General features: G+C 42.9%; 3 protein-coding genes across 8 annotated transcripts; 1 reads left to right on the top strand and 2 right to left on the bottom strand.

The window, feature by feature from the left end:
• Nucleotides 1-209: 209 nt before the first annotated feature.
• Nucleotides 210-20,691, bottom strand: LOC125764865 (tolloid-like protein 1). 6 transcript variants are annotated; one of them, XM_049429499.1, is made up of 13 exons: nt 20,604-20,691; nt 16,575-17,445; nt 7,468-9,022; nt 6,151-6,402; nt 5,636-6,045; nt 4,743-4,888; nt 4,301-4,502; nt 3,168-3,429; nt 2,844-3,049; nt 1,947-2,593; nt 1,434-1,868; nt 1,123-1,261; nt 210-1,060 (listed from the first exon to the last, which is right to left on the bottom strand). In XM_049429499.1, exons 2-13 carry the CDS (start codon nt 16,870-16,872, stop codon nt 1,017-1,019), a joined length of 4,596 nt encoding a protein of 1,531 aa, XP_049285456.1. In that variant the 5' UTR covers nt 16,873-17,445; nt 20,604-20,691; the 3' UTR covers nt 210-1,016. The 6 variants fall into 6 exon arrangements, with proteins under 6 accessions (XP_049285456.1, XP_049285450.1, XP_049285454.1 ...); XM_049429493.1 differs by having other exon boundaries at nt 210-1,261; XM_049429497.1 differs by having other exon boundaries at nt 210-1,261; nt 16,575-17,333.
• Nucleotides 20,692-21,469: 778 nt separating this feature from the next.
• LOC125766383 (zinc finger protein 593 homolog) lies at nt 21,470-22,108 on the top strand. The gene has a single exon (XM_049432258.1). The coding sequence runs from the start codon at nt 21,595-21,597 to the stop codon at nt 22,081-22,083; it is 489 nt and encodes a 162-aa protein (XP_049288215.1). The 5' UTR covers nt 21,470-21,594; the 3' UTR covers nt 22,084-22,108.
• On the bottom strand, nt 22,097-23,855 carry LOC125766381 (methionine aminopeptidase 1). The gene is made up of 4 exons (XM_049432256.1): nt 23,397-23,855; nt 22,733-23,318; nt 22,524-22,663; nt 22,097-22,461 (listed from the first exon to the last, which is right to left on the bottom strand). Exons 1-4 carry the CDS (start codon nt 23,560-23,562, stop codon nt 22,229-22,231), a joined length of 1,125 nt encoding a protein of 374 aa, XP_049288213.1. The 5' UTR covers nt 23,563-23,855; the 3' UTR covers nt 22,097-22,228.
• Nucleotides 23,856-23,863: the final 8 nt, after the last annotated feature.

Here is a 23,863-nt window from a genome sequence, read left to right as displayed (position 1 = left end):
AAAATCTAAAACAATTAACCGTAGGATGTCTTGAAACAAAATCATGTTTACACGAGCAGCTGAAGCATCCTCCAAAACAACCGTACACATACAACTACACAACATCGTGTAGGAGCTTCGGACACCTATCTGTCATTTTTATTTTTCATTGTTATTCCAAGAGCTGCCAAAACCCCTCTATTACGAGACCTCATTACTCTACAGACTTTGCTAGAGACGATTAAATTAAAACCTTAAGACGTAGGAAAACGGAGTCTTCGCTATATTTAGTACTAATTTTCCTAACATTAATCTCTAAAGTTTTTCTTCAATAAGACTTACCAGCTTAGGTTGTAATGTAAATATAACTATATATATGTATATATATCTATGTATATATATTCCGTTGGCTCATTAATGGCTGTTAAAACTACTTACTACAATTTTGGTTCACTGTAGATTACACGCAACGATCAACGATCGTTACTTTGCACGATGATTTCCTTGCAAGACTGTTTCCTCCTAACCGATGTATCGACGAGTCCTATCTACACTTGGGATCTCCCTATCTGCGATAAACTCCCTATCAATCGTTCCTTCAATTTAATAGCCATTACTGGGCATGGAGTCCTGGGTAATGGGGTTAAACAATAAGAAAAAAAAGTACTGTGCTAATCCAGACGTACACGTTTCTAGGAGGAATTCAAAAATTGAAGCTACACTTACACTAGCTTCTGATCGGTTTGCATATTTCTGATCAACTTTGAGCTTTCCAGACGAATATATTCGTCTACTGATCTGGATGTCATCTGGAGCAACCAGGACGGCAGAGCTGGAAAAATGATAGGTCGATAATATATTGTCCATGCAGTGGCAGCTCGCGCAGAGTTGTGTGGCCGGTGGTACCGATGGCGTATGCAACAACACCTTACGTGGCAAAGTATTTGATTATGTTTCAGTCGATCGCCTGAGATGAGCGTATATCGTTGTGCACCGCGATGTGCATCTTAGTGTTGGTTGGTCGGTTTGGGTAGATCTCATAATCGATATCGTCGTCCTCCTCCTCGTCCATATCTTCGCCCTGTTTGATGAACACTGTTTTTAGTGAACCGGGAAACGGGATGATATCGGAACTATCAGAACCTTCTTCGTCAGTGGTCAGCACGTCATCGTTCGACTTGATCGCAACGTATGCAGCCGAGAAGCCCTTGAATCCAACCGTATCGTCCGAACGGAACCGCACCATTAGCGCCTCGTGCATCGAGATAATTTCCGGCGGATTCTGTACCGCATGTACAATCCGGTTCCAGGCGAGAGAAAAAAGAGACAAAAACACAGCAAAAGAGCACGGCAAACAATTGTACACCGGAAACGAAAACGAAAAAAAGCCAAACGAAAAGCAAAATATAACGATAGAGCGAACCATACGAGCTATAGGAAGACATAGTACATACCGCATTGCCACAGTACTTTCCGTGCAGAGGGCCACTTTCGTCATCCAATCCACCGTACACCTCTACATAATCGTACGAACACATCTTTTCCTCCTCCAGCTCGAAGCTAAGAAACTTTAGCTGCACGTTCTGGCCCGAATCGGCCACAATTGTCCACTCGCAGTCGGCCCCATTGTCATACATGCCCGAGCCAAACTTGATGTGAGAGTAGAAGTGGTTCTTGACTTCGGTCGCCTTCAAACGGCCACCGCAAGCGGTCGAATGGCTCGCGAAAAAACCCTTCCGCTGCACGCTAGTGTCCGTATTGAACACCATGTACATCTGGTTGGACGAGGACGATATGGGATGTGGTATTTTTGCTCCACAGAATCGCCCTAAAGTGTGGCTGTCTGGAGAGTTTCCATCATAGATGACGATATGATCGTAAGCACATTCCTGCCGAAGAGAGGCGAATAAACCCATCGAATTATGAAACCTCTTTTTTTGGAAACAAATAATGCCACCGATGCTTACCTGATGCGGTTCAATATCAAACACGTTGAAAACTAACCGTATCCTATGACCGGGCGTTGTGGTAAAGTGCCAGATGCAATCCTTCTTCGGTGGATAGTAATCTGGATAGTTCGGGCTAAGAATTTGGCCGTGCGGCGTGAAGATCTCGTGCTTGCAGCCACTCTCCTTGCAATCGTGTCCATTTTCGTGCAGCGTGTATCCGTTGCGACAGGAGCAAACGTAGGACCCAACCGTGTTTTTGCACTCCTGCTGGCATCCTCCATTGTTGACTGCACACTCATCAATGTCGGTAAAGTAAACAGCGGCAAAGCCCGTCTTCTGGATCGTCTTATCGGACTTAAACACCACCCGTAGGATATTCCATTCGGACGTAATCGGTGCCGGTACGTTGTATCCACAGAACGAACCGTGCTTGTGAAGCGTTCCGTCCGGGCTTTTCGACAGTACGGCCACGTAGTCGTATTCGCATTCGGATGCCTGATAAAACGTATTGCCCTCCAGGTCGAAGTGTGTAAAGTTCAGGGTGATTTTGTGTTGCGGCAATGCTACTATCTCCCACACACATTCCTTCATGATGGGATACTCTTTCGGGAAAGACGGCGAAAGGATGGTACCGTTCGGAGTGTCCAGCTGACCTCCACAGGCATCTGGAAACACAATAACGAGACTGTTTTTAGAGCGACTTCTAATCGGATCAACACCACAAATCAAATCCCTTTTGTTCCTAATATCCTAGCATCACAAGCACGCAAATGGAACGGCCTGACAACGGATCGTTATTTCTTCCATCTGCTTTCAATGGCTTTACCGACTCAGGTTTCATCGGGTTCGAATCTCGCTGAACGGCTAAAGAACAATCTCGAGAACAGGGCAAATCTGAAAGCAAGACGAACTTACTCTCGCACGATTTCTTATCGCTGTGCAGCTCGTAACCGATGTAGCAGGCACACTCGTAACCCCCGAGGGTGTTGATGCACTCGTGCTCACAGCCATGATCCATGTGTTCGCACTCGTCCACTTCCTTCATGAAGGTAGCCGAAAATCCTGCCTTCTGCACTGACCCATCAGATACGAACTTTACGAACAGCTTGTTGGATGTTGACCTACAGGGTGAAACGATGAAAGAGAATTGTGGCAAGAAAAGTGAAAACTCAAATCCAAGGACAGCGACCACTAAGCATCACTGGGGATGCATTGGACTAAGAACGCCATGGTACTTACTTCATATCGGGCGGTATTTTATACCCACAGAAAACACCAATAAGCCGCGAGTCCGCTGTACCACCGTCCCGTACCTCGACGTAATCGTAAACGCAGTTATCATGGTTCTCCACTTCAAACGATTGAAACTTTAAAGCGACCTGATAATCTTTCGGGACGGTTATGCGCCAGATGCATTCCTTGTTCGGTAAGTAGTCGACGGGATAGTTTGGTGATTCGAGACGCCCGCCAGATTCGAGGTTCATATCGCCGCCACAGATTGCTAGAAAAGGGGGTCATGAAAATCGAGAGCAAACAAAGAAACTGTGAGCTTACTGTCCGTGATGGGCATAACGAAAGGAAAACTGTGGACGTTAAAAGATAATACAGCACGTAAAAGATGTGACGGTTGAAGGTTTTTAAGGATGACCAAATAGTTACGACGCGTTGTACCGCTGATAATTGGTCGATTTAATTATAGTTAGAAAAATAGGTTCGCAGTTAAATTCTGAGCTGAATTCTTTTCAAACATTTTATGGGGTTTCCTATCTTTCTGATCGCTCCATGAAGTGGTCATTCTATAATAGGACCTACTGAATTGTTAACATATTGGTTTAGTTTAGTTTAGTTTAGTAATGTTTAGTTAGTTATAGCACTTTACATAAACAAAAAAATAAACTCACTATTCACATAATTCAATCAATGCTATGATAGTAAAGATAGATAGTGGGAAGTAAAAGGAAAATTTTTCATATTTTGGCTATATTAATCTCAGTTGATTTACTAAAATTCCAAAAAAATGCTCATGTTATAAGTTACAATAAATTTCCATTTGTTTTGGATAAATTTAAGAGTGGCAATTCACAATTTAAAAAAAAATCCAAACAAGCGGAATTCTATAGCGTTGAGAAGAAGTGTAACTCAATTTCTAAATGTGTTTAAACATTTAAAAATGTGTAGATCCCACAAAGTATACAAAAGCAACTACAATTTTCATTAGTTTTGTCGTAACTAACAACAGCCGTGTTCAAACTATTCACGTTTTGGAAAAGTTTCTTTTAAATACAAATAATCCTTCAATATATCGTTTTCTCTGTGAATGTGGAATTAATCTGGGCAATTGGTTATAATACGTGGCACTACATATTACGCACCTTCGTAGTTGGCCGCAAAGCCCCGCATCGATGCCTGCCGGAAGGTGGTTGTGTACGTGAGCAGCATACGACTACCGGTCGAGCGGATGAGCTCGTTTACCTTGCCGGAACCGCAAAATTTCCCCAGTATCGGCGACTTATGCCAGTAGCCGTCCCGAATCTCCAGGTAATCTGACCGGCAGCTGTTTGATTTGTAAATATCCTGCCAAATGTAGTAGATGAGGGAAATGAAATCAAGTTAACCGGAGGCAAAAGCGACAAGAAATCCTTTTTTTCGTTTCCTTAGGTTCGACCATCTGGTGGAATCATCCGAAAGGATGGATGGAATACCGAACCACCGAGTGAGTGACGTTTGGTGATCTTTGAAGGTTTTTTTTCATGCGAGAAGTTTTTGAGGTATGGATTCGAAACCGTAAATGTGTAGCATTCCTTCCAGACGTACCAGATCGGTTATATTCAGCACTATCCTTTCGCCGTGTGTAGCCGTAATGCGCCATTCACATCGTTCCGGTTCGGTCGGTGGTGTGGTAGAGTAGTACGTTGGAGAGGTGAAACTGGCCGAGTTTTCCTGAAACGTGCGTCCGCACTCTGAAACGAAGAACGGACCACATAAGTGGAGCAATGATGCAGTCGATCAAGCGTAGGGGGTTTTTCCCTACGTGCAGTCATGAATGAAAAATCACACCAGAAGGCGAAGGGCTGTAGTAAGGGTGTTCTAATTTGTTTCTTGTCCGTCAGAAAATGGATATGTTGCTGCATGGTTGAGTTTGATGAAGTTAGTGAAATGGAGTGTGTATTGTAGTACGCTCCAAGAAGATGCAGCCAGAGGTACGCTTTGAAGTTTGCATGTTTAATGTTGAGAGGGAATGAAATGTTGATAACACGGCACATTTGCAGGAACTTACGAATAATTTTAGGAACTACTGCACACTTCTTATGACAAGTTTTCCATTAGTTTATCTGGGTAAATTGTGCTTGTGTGAATATCACAGTTAATTAGCATTTTTTAACTTTTAATTTCTGCATCCAAACAAGCAACAATACTTTAATGTTCCAATTTTTCTTTTGAGGATAGATGTGGTAAGCTTAATTCCGCGCATGACTAGGTCGTTCTTCACCAATATTACGGTCATTAACACGAAATTTTTGAGAAAGTTGTTGTAACATTTTATATGCTATCCCTTTCCGGAATTTCTCTGTTTTATTAAACTAATTTGTTGCTATTCAAAACCTTGATAAAGTAAGAATTTCTTGTGTAGTGCAATGGTAATAAAACTGAAACTAATCAACATTGTTCCTACTACGCCACTCCCAATCCGTCAGTGTATTACTTACTGGCACACTTGTACAGCAGGTTCGCTTGTGCGATATCGCCCTCGCTGAGACGCAACCGTTGACCGATTTCTGGCCTTTTCCGGCCCGGTATTTCGATGGGAAAAATCGTATCCAGATAGGTACCCTTGGAGAATGTGTTGCGCGCGTAGTGCATTATCGAATCGTAGTCGTACGGTAAACCAAGCGAGTTAACCTCATCCTCGGTGAGCTTGTTGAAGTTGTACTCCTGCCCAACCACGATGTTGTTCTTCTCGATCACGACATGATTTTCCCGATCCGGACGTGTATGCTCATGCCAGAAACCAACCACATGACCCAACTCGTGCACCACAATGCCAAACTTGTCGCAGTTCTTACCGATGGAAATTGCTTGCGGTCCATTGCCCCGCTTGCCGACAAACGAACAGCAGCTGTGAGAAAGCAAACGGTAGCAATGAAGGGAAAGTCATTAGAAGTGATCATTCGTGTTACCGTCGTTCGTAAGCGCTGTTGCTCGATTGTTTCCCACATCTTACCCACAGGCACGCTCGGTAAAAACGATATAGTTCGGATGGTCAATTGGATTGCGCTCGACGAATTTGATGCACGTATAGTTCTCCCAGTGACGCATCGCCTGCCGAAACAGGGCTTTGTGCATGCCGCTAAAGTTCCCATCAATTTCGTACGGTATGACACCAAAGTCCCAGATACGTTCCTTCTTTGCCGTTGCCGCCCGTGCCACTCGATGATGTAGATTGTGCTGATCTTCGGATGCGTAGTAAATATGGCTGTGGATATATGGTAACAACATCAAATACTCAAATGCCGCTGTTTATCAGTGTTTTGAATAAATACTTATGCAATGACGATTTACAGCGTGACTACTTCATTTCGATTGCTTCAGTGTACAAACAGAACTGGGGGAAATCCCTGACAGCAAACCATTTTGCCCTTAATTGCATTTGTTTTATTAACAGGAATGTTTTGCATCATGTAGTAGTTGGAACCGTGTATGAAGTGATGTGCTTCATAAGGCAAACCAAATGAAAAGCATTGCAAAATTGTTGCAGAGTAAAGATTATCAACACATTGATAATGCACAGTTGAAAGTTTTGCAACACTTGTATGGGAAGTTCTACTGAACGATTTTACACTTCATGCATGAGAAATTTAAACAGTATTTTAATATACGTAGGTAGTTAATTTTCCTTATAACTAATAAAGAAAATTTCTGATGCGAAATATTCTACGGAAAAGTGTACAGTTTTTCATTCACATTTGTACATAATATTTCGCCGTACAATTTATCCGCTATTTCGAAACGGGGATTTTCCACGTTACACAAAAAGGTTACGAATGATAAATTGAAATATCCTGCAGCAATGATCCTACATTTGTATGCACGTCCTTCATCTATGCTGCGAGCAGAAAACGTCGATGACATTGGTACAACGTGTCCATGGTACGTCGTCATTCTTCGCAATTCGTTACGGAATCATGAAAATGCTCTCCATTTCAACACCATAACGGCAACCGTGATGCAGCAGTCCCGGAACGAGGAAGGATCTGCTGGGATTAAACTGCTGCATCAACCTCCCTCTAACATTTTGCTGCACCATTCGGCCAAATAGTACAAAACGAAGCATGTCAAGCATCCCACCCTCATTCGTAGTCGCAGTACAAAGCACCGTTTACAAAGTTTCGCCAACGCGGTACGGCCAACTGACGGGCGCAATCGCCCGTCGTCCGAAGAGGCCACTTGCAGCAAACACTTGACAGGGCCAGGCTGTCTCTACTTGCAAGGATATAATGCTCGTTGTGTACATTTATGTGCTGTGTGTGTGTGTACGTACCTTTCTGCTTCGTCTTCAACAGGTAAGTACGGTTGGGGTTGGGGATCTTGAGCATCCGGGGCCGGTGCTTTATGGTCCGGTCGGAAATGCAAATTCATGGCATTGTCGCTTTCGTCCCGCACTGTCCTGGTGGACTGTGCCTGAACAGGCCGTTCGTAAGGGTGATGATGTTCCGGCTGATGACGATATTGCTGCTGGTGATGATGTTGGGCGCGAGGGTGATACGACTGCTCGCGGTATCCATTGTCCCATTCGTGCTTTTCACCTGCCAGCTTGCCGGTACTGAAGTTGGCCCTATCAACGGGTATGTTTTCCCGCTGTTCGTTGTTATTACCGTCATCGTTGTCGTGCTTTTCGTGGTCGTTAGTGATGACATCCTGATGATGCTTCCGTTTGCTGTCACCTCCAGCGCGACGACGCTTCTTCTTCGGTGTGTGGTCTTGGGACCTTCGCTCCTTCGGTTCGTCTTGCTTGTCCTGATGGTGCTGATGCTGCTGTTGCTGCTGGTGGTGGTTGTGACTCGATCGAAGATTGCGATCCCGAACCGAGTACGTTACTGTGCCGAGTTCGACCCGCAAACGTTCCAACCGTGAGTGGTACGAGTTTTTGTTCACCGTTCCGTTCGACGAAGACTGTCCGGATGTGGTTTTCGCTGTTGGATCACCGTTGTCTGTTATGGCTTCGACCGCATCGTGAAGCTTGGGATGTTGGGAAGACGAATGTTGCTGCTGTCGACGTCTGCGACGGTGACGTCGGCGGATACGGGCTTGACCAGCATCTTGTTCTCTGTTACCGCTCGTTAGCTGACCACCGTTCTGCTCACCCGATAGATGCTGTCGTCTCATAAGCTCCACTACGGGCGTACCTGTTACCGTAGTATCGTTGCTTCCAGCTCTTTGGGGTGGTGTCGGTTCCAAGCCGGCAGAGTGTCCACCAGCTACGGAAGCCATTGTCGTCGTCATCGTTGTAGTTGTTGTCGTTGCGGTGGTCGTCGGTGTCTTCGTCAGTAAGGCAAATGTGACTACTTTCCTACTGGCGTGATTGTTGCTGATAATATTATCGCTGATCGAATCGATAACGATGTCCTTCGTGTCGGACTGGATCCGATTATGGTCAATGTTCCGCAGGGCACCGGTTACATTTTTTTTGTTAGTAGCCGGGGTAGTTTTTTTCTCGCCCACCTTTTCCGTGACGGTTTCGGGCGGTTCGCGGCGCACGATAATGTTATCCCGATTGTCGATTATAGTGGCCCGTACCGGAGGCTCACCGGAACTGTCCGTGATGGAATTTTCACTCTCATATGATGTGCTGGATGGTGAATGCGCGAACTGACCACCCGTGGTGGACGTCATACCGGACAGTGGCGTTGAATCGCGCTGTTTCGTTTTCTTCCGTATCATGTCCGTCATGCCTTCTTCCTCGACCTGCAACCCTTCGAGGTACACCTCCTGCTTCAGCTTCACAATGTCCTGCTCGAGGCTCTTGTTCGTTCGTTGCCGATGCCATTCGGTTTCATAATTTACGTTCGGCATTGCGATGTCGCCCATAAATCCACCTGCAAATGCAACAACAACAACAACGGAAGCGAAATGAAAGTGAGTGGGTGAGAAAGAGTAACGTTTGTGTGTGATTAGAAACACCCGACGACCCAGTTTTCATCGGTTCAATGGTCAACGTCATGCCGCATGGAAGCACCTGTGCTTAACAGATAGTCCATAACCATTTTGACCGTGTCCATGACCACATGCAGAAGCCATTTATCACCTTTACATATGGGTTTACACGTACATGCACTACAGGACATTGCTTCCATATGATGTACGGTGGTTTTGTAAATTGTGAAATAATACAACATTCTCACTAGGCTAAACTGGAACCAAATGGTCGGAATAGGTACATATTTTAAGGGTGTGACATTTCCAGCTGCCTTCAACTTTGGGGAAAGTATAGAATCAAGAAAAAGTAAAATAAGCAAGCTTCCGGTCATTATATCTCCTGGTCAAATGTTTAATCTTATCTCATCGATCCTATTCTTCTACTAACATGCTGTAAATGGACATAAACAGCTTTTTATCTCAGGTGTTTTGCTAGCAGAGTTATATTCTTTGGATCAGTTTGATGTCATGTTTTTATGTTTTTACAGGATGATCTTCAAGATTTAATAAGCTCATTCTGTCGAAAAAAAATTAACTTTCTTGTCCAAGGTATGCAACTATCTTCGAGTTTTTCTAAATATTGAGTATTTTTGAAAATCTTTCTTTTTATGTATTTAAAAAAAAGAGATCGAGTCACATCATTTACTTATTGAAGCTTGAGTTAAACATGTCCCAGAAGTTCTTATATTCCGAGATTTTTAATTTAGCGTGGAAGAACGATAAATATTGACGCTGAAGGATAGCCCGAGTTAGGTGCTAGATCCCAAAAGCACCTAAAATGATCAAAATCACTAAATATGTTTCGTTTAGTGACAATTCTTAAAGCTCAGTTCCAGGTTCGCCCGAGAAAGATCCATATGAGAAAGCTGCACGAAAAATCAGTTCCACGCGACCTGAGCGAAAGGCAAATTCTGCATTTACTCAAACTGTTTGAGGAATGATTTATCAATCAAACAGTTCACAAGGAAATTTAAATTATTCCGAATCCCTTCCTTCTTGGCTTAACGATCTCTAAGGTCATGTCGGCCATTTCTGGCTTACTAGCATTGTCGGACTATCCACTGTAAAACCAAAAACGGAATGCAATAGTGAATAACCTATACTGTAATCGAGCATTGATGTAAAAATGATTCAAATGTGCCCGAAGCAAAACTAAAGTGTACTTTCAAAATAACAATTGATCGTCACGCGCTTCTAAAGACATCTCCTTTAAACCCTTAATATTCTACTACACCCATTGTACTTTACAGAGTGGCCGCGTGGGACCCCCGGCTTGAAGAATTGGTGCACCCGGCACTAGACGAATTGGTTATGGCCAGTGGCGGATTAAGCAACACGCAAACTCAGAAAATGCTTGGTGCTCCAAGCTCCTGGTTTCAACTCAGTATGAAAAGCTTTTATAAATCTTTTCCTTACTATTTTGGGGTTAAACTCACTCAATCTCTGCGTCGATAAGCGACTCACTTGCGTTTAAAATCACTCCATAAGGATAAATACAACTGTTTTGTTAATCTATTTGAATCACAATCAATAAATTACAATTTATTTATTCTCTTGGAGGAGTTATCGAATGTAATCATGAAATGTTATTTTCCCTATCGAATGATTTACACCAAAATAAAGTAATAAAATATGTTTACTCATTATTTTTGAGTGATTTCAAACACAATAAAGCGAGTCGATAGTCAGCACAGACTATGTGGCTTATGTGGATTTCAAAAGAGTGAATAAAAGATTCAAATCCTTATAACCACTCTTTCACTCTGTTTCAACTCCTTGAAAAGTGTAATTCTTATCTCTAATCCAGATCAACAGTTGATCATTCTGCTTACAGGGTTAAAATAAGTCTAATTAAGCTTTTACATTTTTTATATTAATGGTAGTTCATTAATATTTCAATACTAATTCAATACTAGGCAATGCTTCGCATATTACATCAATACTCAAATACACTACATTTATTTGGAATGTAATTTGTCAGTAACTCCTTACTACGAGGTCCCAAAAAGGGTCGATTTTGAAGACCTTCAAGGCTAAGACAAGAGATTTTGAGTTCGTACGAAAGCACAAACTTTCATCTGAGACAATGAATCCATACGTGTCACACATATAACACACAATACGGTGAATCTTTCTTGAGCAATATCTCGATAAGCAATAAAACTGATTTGTCACACTCGGTGAAATAAGCATTGTTTGAAAGTTCTGTTCTAAAGTTCATACATTGCTTAACATCCGTCTGTGCTTCCGTGCCAAACCGTAAAAACAATCAACCAAATAAGAACCAACGGCAATATGCTCTACTGGGGTTGAGATGGAATCCTTCGATGGAACGAGATAATTTTGGGGTTTAATTCAATTTTCAACATACATCAAGAATTGGGTGCTCGACATCATGCTACCACCACCTACGTTTCCATTCCAATGGAACCGATTGACTTCAACCGGAAACTATCCGTTTCGAACAGTAACACCGGAACCCATCCCATCGCCTTCCTACCGTGATGGCCCACGGCTCTTTCCGACCCGGGTTAGTTAGTGGTTCTATTGGGCTAGAACATAAATTAGGAATAAATTTGAATCAACCACATAATGTCGGAACCAACCAGCCCGATGCTGGATATTGCGTGTAAGAGAGTCGATCCATTATTGTTGCTGATCGTAGGATAAAACAGGACAGAATGTACACATACACTCCACACAGTGGAAGGAAATCAACCGAAAGCAAAAACCAACCGGCATTTCTTTGTGCTACAGTTAATGCGGAACTTGCATGCATGGATGCACCATGGATGGTCAACCGTTCCGAAAATCCAAGGTTTGGCGTGTGTTTGGCGGCATGTTTGGCGCCGAATGAAAGTGGGTGGTTCGAGTCGTCGGTTTGCTGAAGTAGTTTGGCCTCAAGTGCAACAGGAGAAAGTTGGTAGAAGCGATACAAACAAAAGCGCATATGTGCATTTAATTGCATTTGATTCTTTCTTGTTCTTCTTCGCTTCATTCACATATAACAGCCCGTGCGCCCAAATACTGCAAAACATATTTAGCTCCAAACGTGCTCATGTACACATTGCACGGTACATATGTTTTCGTACATGTGGTTTGGTGGTTTTTCTTTTTCGTGTTACTGAGAGGTCTCAGCTGGGAAATGAAACCCTAATCCATCCCCATGTTCTATCAAAGGACTGTTCCCATGTAGACAGTATGCCACACATTTAGATCATACCGTGATGCTGTTGTAATGGTGAGTGCAAGTTGAAACATTTCGCATGTAATTCAGTCTCCGGGAGCGATATGTAATTCCGGTAACAAATCATTACAATCAGAATTATACGACCTCCAGTGGCGTACGTGTGTGACTAGCTGTGACAGATTTTATTCCCTCTAAAGCAAACAGAAAATTAAAGTAGGTCAAATGAAAATGGCTTACCGTGCTACAAAGCATAATGAATGAATGAGTTTAGCGCATCTGGGTGTAGCATTTTGATTGATTCGAACAAACATCTGCATGAGGAAATATCTATCCAAATGTTAACTACATTGGGACGATGGAGTTGAAAAAAAAATGCAAGCTACAAGGTGTCTTTTTACCCGAAATTTTAACTCCGATCGAACGTGTTGTGGAGATCGCACATTACGGACTATTCTAACCACGATTTTACAAAACCGCGAACTTGTTGCTCAAGAGCTAATTAAAATTCTGTACACGAAATTAAAAAAAAAACACAAGCAGCTAATTTCAACTCACAAGAAATAAGTAAAAAACAAAGGTGCAAAAAACACAGTCAAAAAGACACAGTGTTCCACAGCATCACCAACAAACCACTCAGTGTGTGTACAGAACAGAAACGCTGTCCTTCGCGAAGGTGGAACGATGATAAATGAGAATTAATTAAATTATAACCGTAGCAGAGCTGCGGCGCACGCGATCCCATTTAAATTGTTCCGCTGAACCCCACAAGAACGCATATTGCACAGAGCGGTTGCCGCCTTTCCATTCCGTTCAATTCCCAGGAAGCCCAGTACTACATATGGATAAGAGAAGAAAAAAAAGCGCACACCAACACTGTTACGGATGCAGGACAGCATCGCTGGGAGTTGAATTGAATCATCAACGGGCAATGTACCAGTGCCGTAGTAGTACAACAAAACCACGAACCACCCCAGACAATGCACGTGGATGCCCTGCCACTGCTACTGGTATCGTGCTCGAAAACACAACAGTAACAAAAAATGCTTAATTGCATTGTTTCTTGTTATGTTCGATTAAAACAAAAAGGGGGCGTTCAAAATTAAATTTAACCCAACACGGCATATCATGCTGATGCAATCATATCATTCACCAATTGGTATGTATGGTTAAATGTGTTTATAATAGAAGAAAAAACAGATGGAGGCGAATATGCTAAAAGGTTGTAGAAAATATGCTAACACCGTTTAGCTACAATGAAATTAACAGTACAAAGGAAAGTTAATAAAACGATAAAAACTGTACAAACTCAACAATCCAACGATTTAATTAGCATGATTGGATTAATCAGCTTGTATATCTGGGCCGTTATCTGGGATTGGCAATCGCTTAAAATCGTGCATTTTTGATAAGATGAGTTTAGCTGTCCAGTACAGCGATCCAACTCCTCTGAGGATATGATACCAAGTTATTATATTTAGCCATGAATGTGTAATTTTAACATCGTCATGACTTTGGAAAAAAATTACAGATTCCAGCTCTTTTGAAAAGAGTTAAAAAATAAGTAACAAAAACAGTTTTCCATTATCAGCTTCTATTAAAAATAAATAAAACGAGCTACAAGTAAAAGCATACGAGCATAAATACGGTACTTATCAGGTGTTACAGTCGTTTATCAATATTGGTCTGTTGCGAAAGTACCTTATAACGCTAAACAGGTTCAACGCCGTTTGTCCTCTGCCTTATTTATTTTTTCACTCTTTCTGGCGAACCAATGAACGCCATTCAATATAAGACATTCCTGTTCAATATTGGTGAACTGTGACTACTTTGCCCAGATGGACGACCTGTAAACAATTTACAGGCTGGGTTGTTCGGTGTCGTTCTGATTACATGACCTGCCCACCAACGAAGAGGTGGAGGTATCCGTACAATTCATAATTACGGTGGGAGCTGTGGAGTTGTCAGTGCTGGAACAGCAAATGGTTTACGAAATACTAGTGTTTTGAGTGGAGAAACTGTCAATGAACTTAAATGCCCATTAATGAAAACCAACTTCCTTCTTCTTCTTGGCTTAACGACCTTACAGGTCACGCCGGCCATTTCTGGCTTACTAGAATTATTTTACCTTATTAAGGATAGTCAGTCCTTGCTACGGGGGACGGTCCGGATGGGATTTGAACCCGGTCCGGCCGTGTGGACTGGCGCCGTTTATCACATGCACCACCGGGCCGCCTCGAAAACCAACTATTTCTATATAAAAAAAATATTTATGAATGGCACACTCATTAATTCTCTTTCCATTACAAATCTATAAGTGCTCAAATTGATAGCCTAAAATTTTCATTTTAAGTACCTGTAGTGAGTTAATTCGAATCTCCACAAAGATTTTCTCCCTTAACTCATTCAACAAAATTTTAATAATGAAAATATCATATAACTCTTTCTTGTCACTGATAAAAGAGTCATTTGACTCATGAATGAGTCATGTCTATTTGTGACGACCTTTGACTCACTCATGAACGATTCATATGACACTTGCGTTAATTAATACATTCATAAATTGAATGAATTCAAGTCATTCATAAATCAAATTCAGGCATTTGAATCTTGAAAGAGTATTTTATATTTATGAAAATAGATATTTTCTTCAAATAAACTTTTCTTCAAAAAGTCATTCGAACGATCGACTCATGTTTGTGATTCATTCACTCGCTCACTCCTCACTTAAGGAGTTATTATTCCCATCTCTAATGTGAAGGTACAGAAATAAAAGCAAACTTTAAAATAAATCAACGCTTCCAGCGGCACAATATTTTAACACCAACATGGCCTTAAATCAACACACATAGTTTGGGTATCGTAAAAGAAAAACTCAAAGTACCGTACGAATGCTCCAGGCAGAACCTGTTTAAGGCAATCATAAACGGTCTGCAAATATTGCTGACGGCCATAGCATAATTCAAACCATCCTAGCATGTTCCCACGCTTTATGAAAACACAGGGATAATTAAAACATACTCCTTAGCAGCACCCGCAACGAATCATTATGCAACCGTTTAAAGTGTTTTTATTGTGATGCTACACGTTTACATATCGTCAAGTTGGGGATAAAAATGCGGAAAGATTAGCAATTCAAATTACTCTTTTCGCACGTGCTAAATGTTTATCGCTTTAGTTTTCTGATGAATGATTATTATTATGCGTATTAGTAATATCAACAGCTTTAATAAGCTTGCCTTAATCCTTCTCTATTAGCATTTGCAATAATTTGGATTTAGATTAACCTACTGGTGAGCAAAACTTTTATTGATGTTACCTAAGGCAGCGCGCTGTGAACAGCCAAACAAACCAGACAAACACGACACTGTTCGAAAGGTGCTCTGCCAATTGTCGTGTAGAACTGTCACTCCATCGACCATCGAAAAATCTGAAATTCTCTGTTCCACAAAAATTATTAACAAAGCAATCCAGCACACAAACCGCTTCGGTGCTATTTGACAAGGTATAGAGAATTTCAAGGTGTGACACAGACATGCAAGACAAAATCAAACTGTTTTGTTCTATGTCGAGTTTGTCTGGTTTGTTCTATGCAGGTTGACAGAGCACCTCCATATGATTGCTTGGATTTGTTCTTGTGGTTGTCTTGCATGTCTGTGTCACACCTTGAAACTCTCTATACTTTGTTGTCAAATTTCACAGAAGCGGTTGTGTGCCGGATTGCTTTGTTAACAGTTATTGTGGAAGAGAGAATTTCAGATTTTTAGCATACATAAACTCACCGAAATTGGAATAAAACGAGGAAAGATTGCTTAGCGACAGTACTAGGCATTGAAATTGTCGATGGAGTGACAGTTCTACACGACAATTGGCAGAGCACCTTTCGAACAGTGTCGTGTTTGTCTGGTTTGTTTGGCTGTTCACAGCGCGCTGCCTAACTCAAAATATATGTCACAAAATATCATTTTTTGATAAACCTGTCAAAATTTGCTCTCAAAAATTTGATGCTTGTATATACCTATGCATACTATACTTGGGAAATTCAATTGAATATGTAACTAAAATAGTAGCCTATGCTTTTCAGCGTATATTTTATTTCGCTTATAAATGTTCACTCTTTTACGATGTACGATTCATGCTACACTTTCGTGTGGTATGGTTTAGAAACAAATTCACCACAGCATGTGACGGTTGGTAATTTTATCAACAAGGCGCTATAAACATCCTTCCGACCGGTTGCTAGGCTACCGTTAAGGTTTACTTACTCGATTTGCAAGGATCCATGTCGATGTCACCGGAGATGCTTTTCGGAAAGCGCGCATCGAGCAGCTCATCAATCGTGTACCGGTGGTGTTGATGTCTCTGCGTTATCAGTGTCTCGTTCAGGACCAGACCTTCGGTAAGCTGATTAATGAAAATGATCACCATGACGATCGGTACCCATCGCGGAAATCGTATCATCGATCGGTACGGTTTACGATTCCGCACTAAATCCGACACCGGTTGCTGCCGATGGAGCCCTCGGCATCGGTTGTGACGGTACGCCAACGGATGAATCATCATCGTTTGCTCAGCTGCTTCTATTCGAATCCTTCACCGCCACAACCGCGAGATGCCAATGGCTGAGAATTTGGGATTTTTTTTTTTTGGTAAGCTATTTCACCTCTTCTCTTCTCGTTCTTTTTCACTTTTCGCTTCACTTGCTCCAACTAAGCTGGCTTCACACTGACGCGCTTTAGCTGCCGGGTGAAGTTTCGATGCACGGCAAAAACCACGTGTCGAGGGTTACATTATCATTCGCTGGTAGATATTGATGTAGTAGAAGTGCCGGAAAGTACCTGCTACCGATTGCGTACGTGCACAATCTCGTTTTCCGGTCGCGGCCACACTAAAGCACATCGAATCGAACCCTGTCACTGTTGGGCACCACTCTCGTTTTCTTCCCGATATACCCTTTTCCCCCGTTTTTTCACACTTCACTTCACTAAACTTAGATTATCCACTAGCCGATCCGCATAAACGCACTGTAAGCATTATATTGATTTTTCTTATCCTTGCAAAGGATCAGCATATCGCACATTATTGTCGAACCCTGCAAAACCACTGTACCGTACCGAAAAGGAAACCAAACACTTGCTGTGCGAAAGGGAAACGTTTTGGATTTTGTTTTCACTATCATACATATTTTGAACCTTTTTTGATGTTGTAAGATAACTTCCAAAACTAGGCTACGAAGAACGCTGTTTCCTAATTTCACGTCGTATAATAATTTCTACTACAATATCACACCAATCTACCCACATGTTACCCGTAGTTTACAAGCTGCAAGATCATTCGAATGTCTGCACTATTGATAAGGGGATAAATTCATTCAAACAACAAACGACTGCTAGACACGGGATCCCCCATCGACCCATTGGGAGCAATATGAAGGTTACTAACTAACATAACTAATTTCGTTATAAAAATAGCTACGAAATTAGAAGCGCACCGTGAAATTCCGCCCATAGCCCCCGAAACTTCGGAGGTTTGGGCAAAATATTTCATTACGGAATCGTTGTTCATGTGTTATGTTGCATGAAACACATGTGACACAGACTAATATCCCTGCCAGCGATTCAAAATCGTAATTTGCAGACCCATCGGTCGTTTCATCAAGATTCCCACACAGCGCAACACACGCTCACTTCTAAGAACATGGAACGGTCCATTCCTCTGCAGAAGGGTCGTCTGTGTGGAGGTGCGGGGTGCACGAGGGATAAAGGGGATGCTGAGGGTTAAAAAGGGATGGTTCGGGTGTTGCAGCATGTCTCCTAAAACATTCACATCCCCATTTCCATCAATAAAAACTGCTCTTCCGTGGCAAAGGACCCGTTCAAGGGAAAGCGCTTATTCGCCGAAGCTTCTACACACATTCCTTTCCATCCCCAAAAAGACACCACCGGAAACCACGACGTTTAAGGGTCAGAGATCCCTTTCAGCTCGTGTACAGCTTGCCTGGTTCTGGTTTGAATAGGTCGATGGTCACAAACAAAAAAACGACGGTACGCAGACTTTGGGTTTTAACCCTCGAGAATTTCGCGCAATCGTCCAATCAAACGTTTTTGCCCCAAAAAACCCTTCTGGCAAGATGCTCCGTTTCTGTGGACGGATCCTGCCAAGGGATGGTCGTGTGCACACGCGCTTGTGTGTGTAATGACTTTGTATTTTCTTGAACAACAAACTTGCTCCCATATTCTTGTAGATTGCGGTACCGAATAGAATCCATCAGCAATATAACAGGTTCTCGGAAAGCGTGTAAACATTTTGATGAGCACGGAATCCTTCGAGATAGAGATGCGCCGATAGATAGACAGACGTCGACGGTTCAGTTCGGTTGGGTTTGAAGCGATTTTGACGAAACCGTTCCAACTAAATCGATGGTGGGCAACGAACGGGGTTGTTTGAAAAGAGATGAAGGATTTCAAATGTTTGTAGGCGCTTCTACCAACATTTGGACGATTTGTCGCGACAATTTGTGGCGTCGTTTTGTTCGGCGATTTTCCACACGTGTTGGTCGGTGGTGATTCGAATGCCATTATTGCGGTTCAGAAGCTGTACTGGCCTCCTTTTCTCACGATCCACAAATTTCCAAATGCTGACAGTTCGAACCGATCCACGGGCAGCCTGTCTGATAATGTACACTAGATTGGTTCACACCGAAATCGACTTTCGCACCCGTCATTCTCGTGTAGCATCAACAACCGTCTTTTCTGTCCATCAAACATGAGAGCATCCCGTATCAACAAAAAACACCAGCAGTGGTGGTGGCCTGTGTAATGTATAAACAAAAACGCAATCGCCTGCTGTGTCCGGCCAAAACGACCTTTGCTGATGAGATTTGCGTTGGCTCTTACGGAAGGGAGCGCACACATCCCTGGGAAGGGAATAAACGTGATGAGGATGGAGGGGATGGGGGAAGGAAAGGGAAGAGAGAAACCCATCATCAACAACAATAAAGCAGGCTGTGATGTGAAAATATGGTGAGGACGAAAATCCCCTACCCATACACACATACAGATAACCAAACAGTCTCATGCGCGCCCGTGAAGCACTTGATTTGATTGATGAGTGGCGTTTGTGTGCAGGAGGGCGCCCAAGAGATGCAGGTGACCGACCATTCATATGGGTGGGAAAACATAGCGAGGGAAAACAGCGATTGCGTGATTGTTTGTGTGCTGCGTTAATCATTAGGGTAATTAAATTTTCCTGTCGTTTTTGGCGTTTTTTCCGCAACATATCGTAACGGCGTGTGGGCAAACGGGTAACCGAAAAGGATATCCGCGTAACGGACGGTTTGGTAGTGAAACAATTGTGTTGACACGCATGCTGCAATGTACAAAGTCAAGAATAGCAATCGAACATCGTCAATATTCAACCGGTGCATGTGTGGTGCTTAACATTGAGAAGCATCGTCCGAAAGATAGATGGCTAAACGATAGTGGTCCGTGGTCGCATATCGCTCAGTTCACATTCGAAGCGAAGGAACCAATCATCAGCACAACAATAACACTAGCATCAGCAGCAGCATCAGCAGGGCAAAGTAAAAGCCTTCAGAAAAGACAAACATTGCTGCCCCCCTCGGAATCCTCGTCTCGGCGCCATTCGACTCGCGTACCACGGCCAACACATTCTTCCGCGCACTTTCTCGCTACTCTCACCATACCACCATTGCCACTTCACTTTACGTGCCGTCCTTACGCGAGTTGTTCTTGCACTAGTTCTTCTTCACTTACGCGCCACACACAGCGCCACGGCGAGCGTTTGCGTTCCCTTACGCACGACGGCCACTGATGATATGCGCACTGATAAGAATGTAGCATCCCCCAGCAGCAGACAGGCAGACAGACAGACAGGAAAGTCTGTAGAAGGTGTCCATCGGGACGACAAACTGTTGTTGGCGAAATCTGGCTGTTGCTAACAGTTATATATGCATGTATGTTTGTTTTTTTTTGTCGTCGTCGTTGTTTGTTTCGCATTTTATTTTATACGATGCGTCTGCTTCACACAATTATCTCATGGATTTGTGTTTTTTAATCACCCCTCGCAGTAAAGAACTCAAAGAAAATGAGGAAAAACCGGGCAATAATTAAGCGAAAAACAAGGCAAACGAAACGCTCTTTGTCGCTTAGATGTATGGTGCGGGGTGTACGCGGCACGAGGACGAGATGCGTATACGTTCGTCTGCTGTGAACGGCTAGAACGACGACAACGACGAAAGATTCGAAACAAAAACCGGGTAACAATCACGGAACCTCCGAAAAACGTTGCGCACACGAAGCCATCCGAACGAAAACTGACACTGCGAGGCTAGCGAAGATGATGCTGGTTCTGGATGCTGTGAAAAACAGTGTCCTGCACACTGTGAGCGTATTGTTGCTCGATCTATCAGGAAATATATTCTTATTAGTATGTATATTTTACAATTGTAAATGAAATATTGAAATGGTTAGTGTTGTATAGGAACTTTCAAAAAACTTGAAAATAAATAGGACGAAAAGAGCTAAAAGTAACGGGAAGCAATTACAGCCTATTGTAAACAGAGACAGAAGATCGCTACGTGTCTCTTTTGTACCGTTGTGGAAGAATTTATCCCTTCTTTAGGCAGGGTCATACGACTTTTGATGAAAATATTTCCCTATGCCTAAAAGATTTCGCATTTTGACTACCTTTGCTTAGAAGTATCATCAAAAGGACATAACTAAACATTTAGAAGTTTTTTTTAGATATTGGAGGTCTTGAACCAAAAATGAATCAGTGGTTGATCACTAGTACATGGAGCATAGCGTTTAAAAAAAAAACTTTTCAGATAAAACTTTTTTTGAATTTTGAATGTGGTGGAATTTGTGTGGTTCAGGAAGGATAAAGGTTATTAAAATGCGTCAGTGTAAGGATATATAACAACATTTGAACATTTGTGAAAAGCATTTTCACACTGGCGGTTTGAGTTTATCTACTAGTTTGGTCACACGATTTCTCTAAATGGAGCTCCTTTTTCTTCTCAATAGTAGCGCCTCATAAGGGTAGAAAAACGCTCGTTTCAAAAGCTTTACGAAAAGGCCTATTTGCTGCATGGACACCAATATTACCCTCTTTTGACGACTGCTGTCAGTGTCATCAAAACACCACGAGGCAAAATCAAAATAAAACCGATGGTTTGTTTTCTTCTCGGTGTAAGGCAGGAAAGTTACAATTAAAATTTAGGAATTAGAACAAACTACGCTACAGCACACACTAAACAACAAAATGCCGTACGCAAGAAAGAAAATGCACAGTGGAGACACACATCTACGGCGCCGGTGGCGGCTGAGAAACCGGCGAAAGGATCTGGATGAAATCGATGCAGATTTGAAGGCTGAACCGGAAAAGCTGTTGCAGCAGGAGATCGATCTGGACAAGCCGGGATTCGGACAATTTTACTGCATACACTGTGCTACGTACTACATCAACGATCAAGCACTCCAAGCGCACTTTCGCACGAAAGTGCATAAGCGTCGTCTGAAGGCTCTTGAAATTGAACCTTACACTGTTGAGGATTCGTTACGAGCGGCAGGACACGGTAGTTTCATACAGCCCCAGAAGCGCAAGATGGAAACACAGCCTTGCCTAGCGGATGTGGAAGCGGGAAAACGAATCAAGGTAGACACGGTGATGGAAGATGAGAAACCTGCCAAGCGAGAGTTATCGAAATCCAAAACGTTTACCGATTACAAGAAGCTGCTGGAAGAACTTTGAATAAATGGCGCAGTAAATGGAGAAACGTTTGAATTTATTTCGAAAGTAACACTGGGTGTACATTATCGACCCCCGAAACACGTGAGGTTGTTAGTTTTTACGTTTACAAAACCGCGACACTCTCAGCCATCCGCATGATTACTTTTTACATGTGATCCATGAAATGTGGAGTACCGGTCTCGTTCCTTCGCTTCGTTAGGATATCGCAACCGGACTCTGTGACGAGCAATGTCTGCTCAAACTGAGCGGAAAACATACCATCGGCAGTGACTGCTGTCCAATCGTCTGGCCAGGATACATCCCGCCACGTACCCTCCGATATCATGGGTTCAATCGTGAAGCAATGGCCCGGTTTCATAACACCGACAGCAGAATTTTCTGAAATAAATCATTTTTTTAAGTATCCCTCAAAAGCTGAACCGATGATTAGACAAACTTACTGGCATAGTGAGGTACATTTGGGGCAGTATGGAACAGTCTGTGAATTCCATGGCCACAATAACTCTTGACAACGCTGTACCCATGTGCATGCACATGCTTCTGTATAACGTTTCCGATTTCACGGTATCGTTCTCCGGGTCTGAAAAAAGACATAATTTCACATTACCGAATTAAGGATGCCGAAAAGGTGGGATCTTTAAACACATACTTTACGATATCGATCGCCTTCATCAACGCTTCGTAAGTTACTTGTACCAACTTTTTGTGCTGCTCCTTTACATTACCGACGAAAAACGTTTCGTTCAAATCGCCGTGAAAACCGCGATGGTACACCGTTACATCCACGTTACAAAGATCGCCATCTTCCAGTGGACGCAAATCTGGTATACCGTGGCAAATCACTTCATTCACCGAAGTGCAGCAAGACTTCGGGAAGTTGTAGTAGTTCATCGGACTCGGGTAGCATTCTCGCTCGATGCATGCCTCATGTACGGCCCGATCGATTTCGTCCGTCGTAACACCCACGCCGCAGACGCGTGCAGCTTCGTCCAATACCTCGCGACCGAGTCTGCAGGCAACACGCATACCCTCTATCTCTTCGTCATCCAATATCTTGATCGTGTTATTCCCCCGCAGCGCCTCTTCTGACTTGGAGCGGCCTTCTTTGTGATCGGCATAGTCCGGTCTTGGGATCGACGCCGGTACAGGGCGACGTGGTGTTTGTTCGAACGGTCTCAGCTTACCGGTAAACGTGTAGTAAGGCCACGGATTGTATGCATTCGATTCCTTTCCCTCTGTGGACAAAACAATAATCAGACGTAAGTAAATAACACACTTCCAGACTGAGGATACAATCGCATCGAAACACTTACTAGCAAGGAGATGAATAATTTTGTGCTCCTTCCAAGAGCCTTTGAAACAATCTTGGCTGCAAAAATACGATCCTTGGATGCCCATCTTTAGGCATACCGGGCACTGCAGGGTAGCGGACTTCTTGCAGTCGTCCGTTCCACAGAGATGCTTCGCCATATCACTCATGTTGCTATCTTTTAGGCACGGAAAACTGTTTCAACAAGAGCTGGAACACGACTTGCACAATGAAAACCGGCACCGAGAATCGACGGAAAACTCCAACTAAACACAGCACCACAATTACCTAACTTGTACGGAAGGAAAAATAACCGACTAGACCTTAAAAGAACAGGAATTCGCTTGATTTGCCTTTATTTTACTCCTTTCCCTTTCTTTTCCTTTTTTTGGTCGGTTTGACAAGGTAAACGTCAAACGCGAGTGCGACATTTCCGTCGTTTCAAACTCCCTAGCGCGGGCTGAGCTGCAT

This window comes from Anopheles funestus, chromosome 2RL (assembly GCF_943734845.2).
Source record: "Anopheles funestus chromosome 2RL, idAnoFuneDA-416_04, whole genome shotgun sequence".
Taxonomy (NCBI): domain Eukaryota; kingdom Metazoa; phylum Arthropoda; class Insecta; order Diptera; family Culicidae; genus Anopheles; species Anopheles funestus.
The sequence above is the reverse complement of the archived record's forward strand: the minus strand, read 5'-3'. Positions and strand labels throughout refer to the sequence as shown.

Bases quoted from the DNA above. Each gene is read 5' to 3' on its own strand.
- LOC125764865 (XM_049429493.1), bottom strand. From the start codon at position 16,872: ATGATGATTCATCCGTTGGCGTACCGTCACAACCGATGCCGAGGGCTC. The intron at 9,023-16,574 runs GTAAGTAAACCT...TTGCATTTGCAG, and splicing joins CATGGATCCTTGCAAATCGA to GTGGATTTATGGGCGACATC. The intron at 4,503-4,742 runs GTACGTCTGGAA...TACATTTGGCAG, and splicing joins TGCTGAATATAACCGATCTG to GATATTTACAAATCAAACAG.
- LOC125766383 (XM_049432258.1), top strand. From the start codon at position 21,595: ATGCCGTACGCAAGAAAGAAAATGCACAGTGGAGACACACATCTACGG.
- LOC125766381 (XM_049432256.1), bottom strand. From the start codon at position 23,562: ATGAGTGATATGGCGAAGCATCTCTGTGGAACGGACGACTGCAAGAAG. The intron at 23,319-23,396 runs GTAAGTGTTTCG...TTTTGTCCACAG, and splicing joins AATTATTCATCTCCTTGCTA to AGGGAAAGGAATCGAATGCA. The intron at 22,664-22,732 runs GTATGTGTTTAA...GTCTTTTTTCAG, and splicing joins AAGGCGATCGATATCGTAAA to ACCCGGAGAACGATACCGTG.